Source organism: Arvicola amphibius, chromosome 3 (assembly GCF_903992535.2).
Source record: "Arvicola amphibius chromosome 3, mArvAmp1.2, whole genome shotgun sequence".
Classification (NCBI taxonomy): Eukaryota; Metazoa; Chordata; class Mammalia; order Rodentia; family Cricetidae; genus Arvicola; species Arvicola amphibius.
This window is the reverse complement of record NC_052049.1, coordinates 123,614,134-123,629,158: the sequence shown is the minus strand read 5'-3', so window position 1 is coordinate 123,629,158 and position 15,025 is coordinate 123,614,134. Positions and strand designations below refer to the sequence as shown.

The window sequence follows — 15,025 nt, the reverse complement described above, 5'->3', positions numbered from 1 at the left end:
ATATTCAAAAGAGAAAGGCTGATGTCTGTCCCACAGTCATTCAAAATTAAGATTCGTTGGGAATACTGCCACAAGGATTCTGAATTTCCAAGAATTGTGTGGCCTTACAAAATTGTGTAGCCAAAAATTTGTCTGTCTCAGGTTTTTTCCTGCTACCATTTCACAGAGCTCAGCAAATAATTAGTTAAATCTTCTGAGGAAAAAATCTTATTCTGAAGTGAATCACTTTAAAAAGTCTCTTTTTTCATCCAGTCTCTTCCCTTGAACCAAGGTTTTACTGCTCTTAATAAACATTAACAGAAGGTACAAAAGTTGTAACTGTCACAGGTAATTAAATTTCCCAGGAAATCCCTACTTCATTACAGAAGATGTTTAAAGATGACCTGGGAACCAATAAAATGGATATTTATTCATGCAACTAACTGTAGATCTGATACCTTGCCAAGGACATGCAAGTTTATCCCCTGGGAACTTGAGAGCACCACACGCTCCTTTGGGTAATGGGAGAAAACGTTTGTGATGTCTCATACAACTTACTGCACAGTGACCACTGTTACCTGGGTAATTTCCCAAGGTATTAAAAGGCACTCACCAGTGTTGAAGTCAAATGTTTGTTTCAGCTTTGAACGATGAGGGGAAATATCGTAGTAACTAGGTATGTAGATGTTTGTAAAATACTGCATGCACCCAGTCAAGCAAAAATTTAGCACTTAGAATGAAATTTCCTAAGGACCCGTTCCTTTTTAATAAAAAAGTAAAAATCCAATATTCTGATAATCAAAAGTTTCCAAAAGTAAGATTTAGCGAAGTTTCATTTCCTATCCAATAGCCAGCCAGATGCAAAACGGAGGAATCTGTATTTCTGCTTTGGAGGGAATGACGCCTCAAAGAACCAGCCTTGAGAGGTAAAGCTGGCCCTGATTAACGTGTGTGTGTGTGTGTGTGTGTGTGCGCGTGTGTGTGTGTGTGTGTGTGTGTGTGTATGTGTGTGTGTGTGTATCTTATCTCTACATTTGCAGATATTTCCTAAATCTCCAAGAAAGGGAATGTCCCGCCCCTTTTCTAAGTGCTAGCACCACCTTGACTTTCAGGAAGTGAACTTATAAATGTAGTTCAATTTTCCCACCTCTTCTCATTTTGTTTAATTGCCAGGAAGCCTTCCTTAATTGGTGCTATGGGATGGATGGGTGTGAAACTGCAGGATGGCCCAAGCGGCTGCTTCTGGGGGGGGGCGGCGGCTGTCTACTCCTCTATTCTGAACTGCAGAACTGCAGCTGCCTTTTGGGTACATTTGTCCCCAACCCCTACCTATATGCTAGGATGGTTATTTGTCCCCTACCCCGAAAGTGCTCAGCACGTCTTCAAAAAACAAAACCTGGACATAGAGGGACGCCCTGTGGGATATTTAACTGTGGGAACTAGAAAAGAGAAATGTCAGATTGTTGCAGGACTGGCGGATTGGTTGATAGACCTCAGCTTTCCGAATCAGCCAAGGGAGGACAAGAGGCTGGCTTTGGGAAAGAGCTGTCCTAGACTGCCAAAGGGTTAAATATTTGTAGAGGGTAAAACCTGAGCCTGCCGGGATTTTTTTTCCCTTCTGCTTGCCTGGGGCGGCCTGCTGGAGATTCAGTATCTCTTGGTTATTTCCTGCGATCGCTAAAGCCAGTTTTCAAGAAAACAAGTCGCAGGGGTTTGAAATGTCACACCAAGTGACCTGGGCACGACATATCCAGGGGCCATCCCCCGCCCCCTCCATTTCGGGCCTGGAAAGAAAATAAACCAAGGACACGCCAGACTGGTTCTGGGTGGACTTATTTTCTCCTGCGCCACGATCCTAGCAGGGGCTTGTTGTGGCTCCTTCAGTGTATCGCTTGCAGGTGATGCCAAACGTAGATAAGGAGCCGCCCCGGCCTTCTCCTCTGTCTAGACAGGGGAATTAATAAATGCAGCGAGATTGATCACGTCGCGCATCCACTCTGGGAACAGCTCGTAGGACGCGTCGCAGATCCCAGTGGCACAAGGTGGTCTTCGCGCCCCAAACCCATCACCCCACAACTGGACACCAGTCTCCAGGCGTCCACGCCTCTGGCGCAGAGCCTTGCAGATTTCGGAAACGCCTCAAGGCTCACACTGCACCCGAACCGCCCCGCCCCGCCAGCACCCAATAAGTGTCGGGCCCGCCCTGTAGGTGCCCAATCCCCGTCGGGCACGCCCGTCGGCGTCCAATCAGCGTCTGGCCCGCCCGTCGGGCACCGACTGCACCGCAGCACGAGGGCGGGTGAAGCGGGTGAAGCTGAAACTTCCCTTGAGGCCCACTTGCGAAGTAGCGTTCGTCTGGCTCCCCGGGCGCCGACAGCACACAGGAGCGGCATGGCATCGGGTTGTTTTTTATTAAGATCAAAATATTCATCCCACTATTCGCCTCACAATAAATAACAATAACTTACGTTTGTTCGGCAAAGGCTCTCACTGTCCTCCGTCGACTGATAATTTAAAACATTTTTTTAAAGATAGTCTGGTTTCTACTTTGTCCGGCAGTCATGCGCTTTGGGGGTTGCGTCAGTTCCTTGGGGTTGTCCCGTCCTCCTCACCACCAGGGCCAGTGCAAAGCCTCGGGTCAGCGCAGGTGCGTCCGGAGCAGTTCCCACGAGGGAGGGCAGGTCCCTGTAGGGCCCCACGCAGAGGTGAGTTCCTGGGCGAGTGTGGCACGGAGAGGCAGAGTGGCAGCTCCCCATGAAGCGCGGGAGAGCCGAGGGCGGAGCTAACCCAGAAAGTCCCAAATTCTATTTCGAGAAAAACAAAAAAGTCCTGGGAGCAGCAGTCTCCAGTCTCGGCGGGGCAGGCTGCGTCCCGATCTTCTGGTTGTCCTGTCGTTGTCGTCGCCTGCCTCTGCCCTCTTGCTTTAAATAACAACAATAATTACAAGGGCCAGAGAGTTTTCGGAGCTGGAATGGCCTGAGCATGGGTGAGTCTCATGCAGGGAGCATGCGAGGTCCGCGGGCTGGCAGCTAGGGGTCCCTGCTCACGTCTCCACGGGACTCGGCACCATACTGTTGGGGGTGTCCGGGAGCTGTGAGGACAGAGAGGTCACGTCGCTCCCGGAGGAGTTGCCTAGGGAGCCAGACTCTGAGAAGGAGACCTGGGAGGGCAGAGACACCAGGGTAGAGCAAGTGAGTACACGCCCGAGCCGGTGACCCTGGGTCACCTGCTTAGAGACCCTGCGTGTTCCCTGCAGACAAGTCGCCAGCTGAGTAAATCCTGAGGAGAGGGATGCCAGGTCCCCCAGTGACACAGGGGGATTCGAGCAGGTGAGTGAGACATTAAAACCAGGTTTAGTGTCATCAGCGAGGTTGCAGGCCCAACAGCCTTTCCCATTGCCAGTTCTGTCCCGGACCCCTTGTCCCAACGCAAAGTCCCCTCCACTCCACTCCACTCCCACTGGGCAGTTAGCGCAGGGCCTCACCAGCTGTTGAAAAGCGGGCTGGTCCAGGTCACTCTGGAGTGCGAACTCGCTGAGCGCTTTCCAAGGCGGCTGGTACGTCTGCACCTCCACTGCGCTGCCCTGCACCGCGTTCTCATGGCGGATGGGGCTGCCCGCCACCAGGGGCGTCCCAGTCAGTCCCTGGAGGCTCTAAGGGGCGAGCGGGCGGCACAAGGCATTAGAGTTAGGTCTTGGCTTTTGCACCACTTTTCGAGCATGGAGCCCCAGGTTCTGAAGACCGACTTGGAGGCTGTATTGGTGTGAGGAGGCACACTTGACTGCACACGACTTGACTCCACACCTCCGCAGTGGAGATACCCTAGGGCCCACAAATCCGCCATTCGCTTCACTACTATGAGCCAAACAGCAGGCCAGGGAAACGGAAGCCTTTACGCCCTTTCCTAGGCTGATATGCAAAGGGGGGGACACCCTCGGATTGAGTCCTGACAAAGAAAATTACACCTGGCAATCCCTGCCTAGGACTCTTTGTCTAGGACCCCTCGATTCTGGGCTGTCGCTGGCACAAGACACCACCACCAACCACCGCAACTTGAACGCTAAGGCCAGCCTTTCGTTGTGGTGCCAGGCTACGTGGAGAGTCCAGTTCCCCCTAGCTCTCCCCTGAAAGAGGCCTCCGGAATGCCTCGGTGGCCACCGCCTGCCTCCCCGCCACCGCCAGCACCTCACCGCCTTGTCGCTGTGCTGCTGCTGCTGTAGCTGCTTCATGAGAATGGACTTCTTCTTGTCCTTGCAACGCTTGTTCTGGAACCACACGCGGATGACCCGTGGGCTCAGGCCAGTCATCTCCACTAGCTGCTCCTTCATGAGCGCGTCGGGCCGCGGGTTAGCGGCATAGCAGGTCCTCAGGGTGTGCAGCTGCTTCTCGTTGAGCACAGTCCGCACCCTGGTTGTCTTCTCTGCCTGCTTGTGCACGTGCGTGCGCAGCGACGGCTGCCGTCCAGACCCGGTGTCTGCAGGGGCCAAGAGAGGCAGGAGGTCGGATGGGTCGCCAGTCATGCTCCCCCAAGATTTCGTTTCCCTTTTATTCCGTTCATTTGGTTATTTTTCATTTTTCTCTCCATCCGTTCGCCTTACCCAAAGGGAGTATGCTTTTTGTTCTGTCCCTGGCTCCCAAGCCCGACTGCCTCTCAGCGATCTCCCGGAGTCCTGCAGGACTCTGGAGTTCTGCTCTAGGCCGCTGCGCTACTAGCAGACCCTAGGAAAACCCAACTGCGCCCAGCTGGACGAGCGAAGCCCTGTGTAAGAAGGTGGGGTTTTAGAGGAAGAGGTGGAAATCGCAGTGCGACTCCGGAGGGGAAAGGGAAGAGTCCGGGGCTGGGGACACAGCACAACTCCCAGACTGAGAAACTCTTCTGCTCCTAAAGGCCTGCTTCGGCCCGTCTCGCCTTTCGGAACACTCTGGAACACCGAAGAATCCGACTTGAGACAGCGAAGGCCTTCTGGGTACAGAATGGTTCCTTCCTGGCTGTCTGCCCTGGAGCTTCGGCCCGGAGATTCTCCCCTTCGCTTGGGTTCCCTCTGCCCTGTGGCTGGTGCCACTCACACCCACCTGGAAGAGCTTTAAGCCTGCATTTTCACAACAAAGGGGAGCCCCTGGGCAATCTCCAGAAGGGGTTCGTTAACACCAACTCCACTGTTTCGTGTCCAACCTGGTCTACACATCCACTGGATTTTAGCTGCACTGTTTACATTGATGTCCCCTCTAGGCATTTCTAGGTCTGGGTAAACATTTACAAATAGCCCACCCAGACCAATTTCCTCTTTCTACTGTGTGGACGCTGGGGGAAAAAGAGAGGGGTGGAGCCCTGGGGCCACACAGCTGGGAGAGGCGAGGTAGCTACTAGGGTCTGAGCCTCAGACATCCTTGCTTCCTGGAGCTGGGGTCTCTGTCGCACCCTCTCCACCTGTTTCTGGCCAACACCCAGTCTGAGCAACTCCTGGTTAGGACGCAAATCATCCTAGAGAGGGTTTTATTCAGTAAACTCCCTGAACCTTTATGCAAGCTGGACCTCAAAACAAGAACACAGGCCCCTCTTTTACAAGGCTGGCCTTCTCCTGTAGGCTCCGGGCCGGATACCATCTTTTCTCCCTGACGATAACCTGTTCTTTAAAGGAATTCTAAACAAACCCAGACAGGCTCCACTCTCCGGATCCTAGCATCGTGTCCTACAGGGTACGGACCACGGAGAACACAACTCCCAAAGCTCAGGCTCACACACTTCCAATTCCCCACCCCAGACACACGGCCGTGTTCCCAACGCCAGGGCCTCTCACACCAGCTTCCCGTCGGAAGCTCGGCTGCAGGCTACACACTCGCACATCCCACCGACGCGGCGCGACTACGCGGGCCGGGAGAGCGGCTTACCTGGCAGATGCAGGCCGCGGGCGCCGGGGAGCGGGCCGGGGCTACGCGGGCTGCCGGCCGCAGCGCGCTCCAGCAGGAGGCCGTGGTCGGCTCGGCAGAGCAGCTCGTGCTCCCGCAGCGAGAACTCATCTCCTGGCAGCAGCTGGCGGCTGCACACGGAGCAGCGGAAGCACTCGATGTGGTACACGCTGTCCCGCGCCCGCATCACCAGGTCGCTGCTGCTGAAGCCCACCTGGCACTGGGCGCACTTGATGCCGAACAGCCTGCGGGCCCGGGCGCGGCGGGCGTCAGCGCGGGGGACCCGGGCCCGGGACGCGCAGTCGTGTCCCCCAGCCCACGGGGGCCGAACCCGAGGTCCCGCCAGCTCACCTGACGTAGTCCCGCTTGCAGTAGGTTTTCCCGTCTCTCACGAAGCACGTGCACGTCTCGTCCAGGTACTGGCTGCACTCGGCGCACTTGAGGCAGGCGGCGTGCCACTCGAGGTCGGGCGACACCCGAAGGATAAACTGGTCGTGGATCTGACTCCCGCAGCCCACGCACATGGCCGTCCCGGGCTTCTCTGGCGGGGAAGGGCGCAGGGCCCGTGTCAGGCCTGACTGCCGACCCCGGCCAGCCTTGGCCGCTGCATCCCCCCCCCCCCAACCCAACCCCCTCTCTCTCGCTCTCTCGCTCTCCCTCTCTTACTCTTAGAAGTGCGACCACAAGGGAACGGAAAGCTTTCGAAAGGTCCAGAAAATAGGAAACGAAAACAACACAATCTCCTGACATTTCCGTTATCACGGTCTTTGAACGGGCGCGTCGTATCGGTCCAGATACAGACAGAACTAACTGCACAGTGACACCGGGAGCCCCGGACGCCTTCGCGTCCACACTGTCGGCCAAGCCCGGATTTCCGCCCGCTCACAACGACTCCCTCCAATCCCAACATCCACACCGCAGCTTTCAGCGCGGTCCCCGCTCAGCTTCTTCGACAGATCTTAATTAAACACCGCGCAGATCTAGCGACTGAAATCTCTCTAGCTTCGAAAGACCAAAAGACAAGCAAACAGAAAAAAAAAAAAAAAACCCATCTCCCTAAATCAAACCTAATCTTCCTAGCAGAAAAGAGAAAGAATTCACAGTCTTGGGGTCAGTTCAGCAGGCTTGGGAAATAAAGTCTAATTATAAAATAAAACAACAGGATTCCAAAGGATAAACACTGCTACAGGCGAAATGCATTGTTTTTTTCTTTATTCTCCCAAGTATTTTGTCAAATAGAAGCCACTTGTAGAATCCGCTAAACATTCTTCTGCATTGGAAATGTTGCATATTAAACACGCATACACACCCACACACACAGAAAGACTTACTCTTGGAATGATCCCCCATAGCACCCAGAAAAGGATAATGAAAAATAATATCCACCATGCAGAGAGAGATGTACGCAAAGCGTGCGGCCGGGGGCAGAAGGATCAGGGTCGCGCGCCCAGCCTCCGCTCTTTGCTAACTAACTCATGCCCCGCGGAGTTGAAGGGGCGATTCCGCACCGGCCCGCACGCAGCATGACGTCAGCACGCACTGGCCCGGGCCGGAGCTGGAGGCGGGACCTGTAGCGTAGTCACCCAGCTCCCCCACAGCCGCGGGGACTGCGGGGGAGGTGATGGGGACCCGGAGGGTGGGCTTGGGTAGCGCCGGGAGATTGGCTGCGAGGAAGTGGGCCAGCTCTGATTGGTGGAGAGTGAACAATGGAGCACAGCCCCCTCCTCCCTGAAACCTTCCAGGATCCGCTCTGCGGCCCCGGGTCCCGCAATCCCTGGGAAACTGCGTCTCCACCCAGCGGGCTCTGCCGCAGCGCCGCGCGTTCTGTGGACTTGCGGGGCGGTTGCCCCAGTCGCTGCCTAGCAGGGTGATGGACACCTGGTGTAGATCGGAGCCGCCGCTCCCTTAAAAGTGCTTTTCTTTTATAATTTTTAAAATAGAAGTTCCTCCTGGGGACGACAGGACTAAGGGAGAAAAGGGGATCCGTTGGGTCGCGACCATTGCTGGTCCTGCGGGCCACCTTCCTCCCCTGTGCGCCTGAGCCTTTGTTCGGCTGGGGTCCAAGTTAGAGAGAACTGGTAGGAATTGACCACCTGGGTTTGGATAAACTCTATTCGGACTTTCCCACCCGCCGCCCGTAGAAAACTCGATGTTGCAGGTGGGTAAAGCCAGAAGGAATCCAGAGGCTCTAGCCAAGGTCCTGCTTCCACCCTTGCTGCGGCTCTTTCTCCTCCCACATCTTTTTCGTCTTTTTGGTTAAGTTAACGCCGACTCCCACCCCTTCCTTTCTCCACTCTGCTGCGTGGCTCCTTCTAAGAACATTGTTGAGATGTGCTACACTTCCAGAATAAACGATTTTCACGAACTCTAATTGTGGATTTCACAAAACCGATTACAACGCAAATAATCAGAAACAAATGTGGGGCGAGAGGTAATTTGCTATCTTTCTGATGGCTTTTTAAACCTTAGAAAATCTGCAACTTCTAAAAAGTCAGGGCTTTTTTTTTCCTTCACAAAATTCGCCATGAGTTTTGTTTGAAAGGGTTGAAAGACAAATCGGTGAGGTATAAACAGCGTTTATCCATAGATGGTATTTAAGTTCCCCACCCCCATTTTTAAAAGAACACCAAGAACTTGCTGCCTCTCTAGGTGGAGTGCGGGTGGGCTTCTGGGATAGTGTCTCCACCCAATCCTCTGTCCCGACTTGGTTGTCAGCAGGCCTCTCCGCCTGAGAGCGAATTCGGGAGGGCGCGGCAGCCCAACTGCTAATAGCCAGAGGCTGTTGGGCTGGGAAACGGAGGCAGCCTAGAGCTCGGAGAGAAGCTCTGTAGAAAGTCGGGGCTAGGTAGACCCTGGATGCACAAAATCCGCTCCTCCTGGGTGCTTCAATGCAGGAAACAGCCCTCTGGCTCATTGCTCTACAGCCCGGTTTCTGCGGCTTTTGGCCCCCACGTCCACCCTCGGAGTTCTAGGGCTCTCACTGGACCTGCCACTGCCCACAAACCCCTGACAACAGGCTGATCCCTTCCTGTCTCATTCACTAGCGCCCCAGCTGCTCTCAGTCTCTGTGAGCTGTGTCAAGGGCTGAAGCTCTGCTAAGTTTGCTAGTAAACCCAAACCACCACGTGGAAAGTAAGGAGCCTTGAATCTTTGCCCTGGCCGCTGAGCTGAGCCCTGTGTGACTTCGGGTGTTTCATTCTCTTTCCCTCATTTTTCCTCATCTGTAAAATGGGATTCCTTAGACCAGCTATCTTTGCTTTGTAAAAATTAAACTAGTTTCAGGGAGAGCCTTAAACTCATACCTGGTACAAAGGAGTTGCTCAGTGTGTGGTGACCATAGTAACCACAGTGGCTCTCTCTGTGTTGAGAGTCTGTATTACCAAGAGTGCCTTTCCTGTGTGGGCCTTGTTAGAAGCAAGGTCTAAGCACATTCTGCCTGTTGCCCAATGATGTGTTTGTGAATGCAATGCGTGCTTGTTCTGTGTGCTTGCCATGTGGATGGGAGGACCATCCTGCCCTAGGTGTGGACTTTGTTTATTGGTGATGTCAATGAGCACCCTGCAGTGTGAGAAGCTCCAGGTACACCAGGGCATTGTCTCCTCACACTCCACCCCAAGACAGCCCCGGTCCATGCCTGGCTCCCTTTAGCCCTAAGATCCCACTGTTCATCCTGGTACTGGCTGTCAGGAGGGAGCAGATCTCAGCAGGAATCCTAGGCTCAACCTTTAACCCTCTTCTGCCTATAGATACTCCCCCTTCCTAACAAGAAACCCAGTCTCCCAAGACTATACTCAGAAGACTTCTAAACCACTCACCTCCATTTCTCTGAAAGACCATTTTCCAGGTCCCTCATGTGGATCTCCTCTGTCACAGAAGTCCGGTGCTGGCATGGGAAACACATGGGTGTCTTTGTCCTGCCTGCTTCTCTGCTCCCCCCCACACACACCACCAAGCTCCCCTTCCAGAGGGACAGGGTCCTCTTCTCTCCATTTCCCTGGCTATGGCACCCAAGAGACCTTTCTCCTTTCTTGTCCTTGTTGAGAGCCCTAACCCCAGCTATTTCAGGGGAAGACTTAAGGACTGCAGAGGAAGTCCCTGAATGTGTCCCCATTCTGTCATTGATATACTCACAGTTGGCCCAGGTGCAAAGGTCCCTGAGAAAGCAGGTGGTCTCTCTCTGTGATGACAACAACCCACTTCTGAAAACAAGCCTTGCCTGAGGGAAGGAGCAGCAGGAACCTGTGGCCAGGGCTAGGGAGTCACCCACACAAGGCAAGCAATGAAAAACAGACTGGCTTTTATTTTTCAGGATTTTTTTTAGCTGTTGTGTTGTTGTTGTTGTTGTGGTGGTGGTGGTGGTGGTGGTGGTGGTGGTGGTGGTGGTGGTGGTGGTTGGGCTTGGGCAATCTTTCCATCTCTTCTACCCTCCCCATTTCCTTTCTCTTAGCACCAGGAGGCAGGACAGCAGGCAGGTCATGCTCCCCTTGACTGACAGGGCAGAGGTAGTGCATGCCTGCACAGATCCCAGCTCAGGACCCAGAGAGCCTGTGGCAGCCTGCACATGCACATTCATGCAGACACACAATCAGCTTCCTTCCCACATCACTCCTTCCTGTTCTTACCCCTTCTTTTCCCATAGACTCACAGATGTAAAAAGGCATACTGATCATGGTCAAGCCATCACTCACTATGGGAATACATGAGTCTCAGGGCCGTGTGCTTCAACATATCTCACAGAAATCCTAGGGATGGGTTGCTGTGGTACAGTTACCCCTGTGTCACAGCTGACGATCAGCAGTGTGGAAAGGCTACATACCTCATGCCAGAGCATGCAACTGTCGGAGGGGCAGCATTTGAACCAGGCTCTGCTTGTGAATTCTTTGATGTATATTGCCTCCCAATCACAGAAGAAGCTGTTGGTAGTGGGAGGAGCCTCGATCTATACTCTGGCTATCTTTTTGACACTATAACAAAATAATCAACAACAACAACAACAACAAAGTTAAAGAAGAGTTATAACTGACCGTCTCAGTTTTCGGTCCATGGTGAGCCCCCTTGCTCTGAGGCTGCAGTAAGGCAGTGTAGGGTAAAAGAGCCAGCCAAAGAAATCCACCCTATTCTGAGACCTGGGCCAGCCAAAGAAACACACCCTGGCTCTGAGAACAGAGCCAATGAAAGAAGCACACCTTGGCCCTGAGACTCGAGGCAGTGAAAGAAATGTTTTAACCCTGAACCCAGAACCAAAGAAACACACCCTGACTCTGAAACCAATGCTAAAGAAACACACTTTGTCCCTAGAATCATAGTCAGTGAAAAAAATATGTCCTGGCCCCAAAACTAGATCCAAAAAGCTTTAAAAGGCCAGTGAAAGAAAGAGTTTGTCTTTGAAATCAGCCATCTCTGCCCCAACCAACTAAGCTAACCAATCCCTGAACAGGGAAAAACTAACCAATCCCCCTTCTCCCTGGGAAAACTACACTCCTAAGAAGCCCTATGTAAGCACTGGTCGATTTGCTGCTGCATTTCTTCCACCCTGGTAGAGGCAGCCACTCTCCTGGTTTCTTCCCTCCCAATAAATCTATTTTCCGGAGAGCAGAGACAGAGCAGAGGGGACTGGAACACTTCTTTTGCTGGGGATGCCTTTTCCCAGGAGATGCAGAGTTGTTACATCTTCGTAAAGGGCAGGGCTGTAACACTTTCCCTGGGGAAACCTTCCCCTAGCAGAGCAGAGTTGTAACAACTTCCCTGGGAAGCCGCCTCTGTCACACTGGGGAAAACCTTCCCTAGACCAGGGCTCTAAGCTACTAAGCTTACTGTGGCCTGTGCTGTTCCCTGCTCCCTACTGCCAGAGCGCTCTTCCACCCGAGCTGTTCCTTGGCTACCGACTGCCAGGATCCCATTCCTTCTGATCTGTGTCACCTCCAGGCAGAGCATCATGGCAGAGAAGGTATGATAGGACAAGTTCATGGCAGGATCCCTGGAGGTGGAGGTTTGTGGGGGACAGACCCAGGACAAGATACGCCTTTCATAGACACCTGGAGTGTCCTATGGCATTTATCCAGGCCTGTTTCCTAATAGCCCATCAACTACAACCTTATCGATGGATTTATCTACTGATTAGGTCAGCGTGCCCCAGGATTCAGCACCCTTCATTTCCACCTGCAGAACCAGAGCCCTCAATACATGAGCTATTTGGGGAGAAATTTTAAATCTATGCCATAATAATATTAGAAAGGAATTTAATATTTATTGTGCAATATATAAACAGCAGTGCTAGAGCTGAAAGTCAGGCTCCTTGGCCCAGGCCAAGGCATGTCTGCGGGAGGGAGGACCTGCCTGAGGATGCCTGTCTACCCTGGTCCAAGTCTGAGACCACCGAGCACCTCTAAGGCAGCTAGTCCAGGCTTCTCCTCTTTCTCCTGCCCCACCCCTCCAAATACATGTTCACAAGTCCATTCTTTTTCTCCAAACACTATTGGAGATGCCAGTATTCATGACTTTACCACGATAGGCTTCTCTTGGGAGGTGGAGACCAGGGCACCATGCCTCAGTTGAGTGACTAAGGCCTGGGGAAAAAAAGAAACTGGGCAAATCAGGATGAGGCATCAGGCCCTCTGATACTGAGAGCCAACCCTCCTTCTAGTATGACTGTCTTTCCTGCTCCTTTAACAGAGAGCTACCCACTGGCTGACCCTTCTCTCCTCCTATTTCCTGAACACTTGCTATAGAATGGACCCGGGCTTAGGATCAAGTAAGACCCCGTTTAAGGCCCCCAGACACCTCCTAACAGGATTAGCCAGTGTTTGTAGATCCCACTGAAATGAAGTTGCTGCACTTCCCGCTCTAAATTTCAAGACCCTGACGACAGAGTGTAAAGCCCTTGTGACTGCAGAGGCTGGGGTCCCACAAAGCCAGCCCAGCCTTGCAGCACTGGGGCAGGTTCTAGAATCATCTTTAAGCAGCTCAAAATCAATAACCTTCATAAGTCAATCCAATTAGTGAGAGATGACTGAGACTCAAGCCCACTTCAGGCCATGAGATGAGTCATGATCTTGCGGTCTGTCCAGATGGAAATGGTTTTGTGTTGTTTGTTACTTTGTTTATGGTGGATGGGCTTGGGATTAAACTCTCGCATATTTAAACAAACAAGCGATCCCACAATCTACAGCACGCTTGTCTCCGGAACAGAAACTGTGAGAGGATGCAGACAACAAAACCACCACAGGTCACTACAGAAGATGGGGCGGTGGAGGCAGAGCCAGGCAGATCTCTGTGAGTTCGAGGCCAGCCTGGTCTACAGAGCCAGTTCCAGACAGCTACGGCTGTTACACAGAGAAACCCTATTTTGAAAAACCAAAAGGAAAAAACAAAACAAAATGGAGACAAATGAACACTTTTGTTAAACACACACACACACACACACACACACACACACGTGTGAACATATGTTTCACTCTAAATCATGCCCGCAAAGGCAGCTGGAGGAACACAGAGAGAGCAGGAAGCCAGGCTTCCTGCTAGATCATAGAAACAGGAGCCAACAACCATAGGAAGGAACTATGGTGGCTGCTTCGGGGAAAGCTGCAGTTCCCCATCTTTCCAGAAGGAGGAAACAGGCTAGCTCAGCGTGCCCTGGGAGTGACTCTGAGAATCTTGATTCAGGAGGACAGGCTTGGAGCTAGGCCCTTGTCTCTTTAGTTATCTAGTTTTGTTTTCTGAGGCAGGGTCTCATGCACCCCAGGCTAACCTCAATACCACTAATGTGTATAATCCGCACAAGGCTCATGACCCTTCTGTCTGTACCTCCTACGCCCTGGGATTACAGGTATGCATCTCCAGACCCAGGTTACATGTCCACTTCACAACACTGCTATATTCAAATTAGAGGAATTATCAGCATAAGCATTAATAATACCTTTCAAATTTTTATTCACACAGCAGGATAATAACAATTTTATTTATTTTATTTTTATTTATGTGTCTGTGTGAGTGCATATCACATGAGTGCAGCAAACACAAGCCAGAGAAGGATGCCAGGTGTCCAGGAGCTGGAACTTCGGGCAGCTGCAAGATGCCACGTATGGGTGCTAGGAACCAAACTCAGGCCCTCCACAAGAGCAGCAAGCATTCCTTTGTTTCCCCATCTATTTATTTTACATCCTAACTGCAACTTCCTCCACTTTCCCTCCTAGCCCCCAATCCCCTTCTCTTCCTTCTCCATCCAGGAAAGGGCAGGTCTTCTGTGAGCATCAGTAAAACATGGCATATCAAGTTGCAGTAGGACTAAGCACCTCCCCCTGTATTGAGACTGGGCAAGGAGACCCAGTGTGAGGAGTAGGGTCCCCAAAGCCACTGAAAGAGTCAGAGACAGTTCCTGTTCTGGCTGTTAGGAGTCCTATAAAAGGACCAAGCTACACAACTGTCACACACATGCAGAGGGCCTAGGTCAGTCCCATGCAGGCTCCCTGGTTGTTGGTTCAGTCTCTACAAGCCCCCGTGAGCCCAGGTTACTTAACTGTGTGAGCCTTCCTATGGTGTCCTTAACCCCCCTGGCTCCTACACCCCTTTCTCCTGCTCCCCGCAGATTTCCCGAACTCTGCCTAATATTTGGCTGTGGGTCTCTGCATCTGCCTCTCTGATGACAACTGGAGATGGCCAGGCTACTTATCCACTGTTGCTAGGAGTCTAAGCTGGGGTCCTCCCCCATAGACTCCTGGGAGATTCTCCTGCACCAGGCTTCTGCCCAACCCAGAAATTCTCCTCCCAGCATTCCCCCTCAGAACTCTCCCTCTCCAACCCCGCCTCAACCTGATTGCTCCCATCCCCACCTGCCTTAGTCCATTCACAAAATCTCTATTTCTCCTTCCCAGGGAGATCTGGGTGTCCCCACCCTCACAACCCCTATGAATTCTCCTTGTTTCCTAGTCTCTCTGGGTCTGTGGATTGTAGCATAGGTCTCCTTTATTTTACAGCTAATATCCACTTATGCGTGAGTACATACTGTGTTTTTCTTTCTCAGTCTGGGTTACCTCACTCAGGGTGATTTTCTTCTAGTTCCATCCATCTGCCTTCAAATTTCCTGGCATCCTTGTTTTTTTAACAGCTTTTTAATACACCACAATGTAAATATACTGCATTTT

The 15,025-nt window shown here is 52.3% G+C and overlaps 1 protein-coding gene across 1 annotated transcript; it reads right to left on the bottom strand.

The window, feature by feature from the left end:
• Nucleotides 1-3,022: 3,022 nt before the first annotated feature.
• Isl2 (ISL LIM homeobox 2) lies at nt 3,023-7,274 on the bottom strand. Its single transcript, XM_038324451.1, has 6 exons — nt 7,217-7,274; nt 6,237-6,426; nt 5,868-6,130; nt 4,169-4,452; nt 3,464-3,631; nt 3,023-3,139 (listed from the first exon to the last, which is right to left on the bottom strand). The coding sequence occupies exons 1-6, from the start codon at nt 7,272-7,274 to the stop codon at nt 3,023-3,025; spliced, it is 1,080 nt and encodes a 359-aa protein (XP_038180379.1).
• Between the last annotated feature and the right edge of the window lie 7,751 nt (nt 7,275-15,025).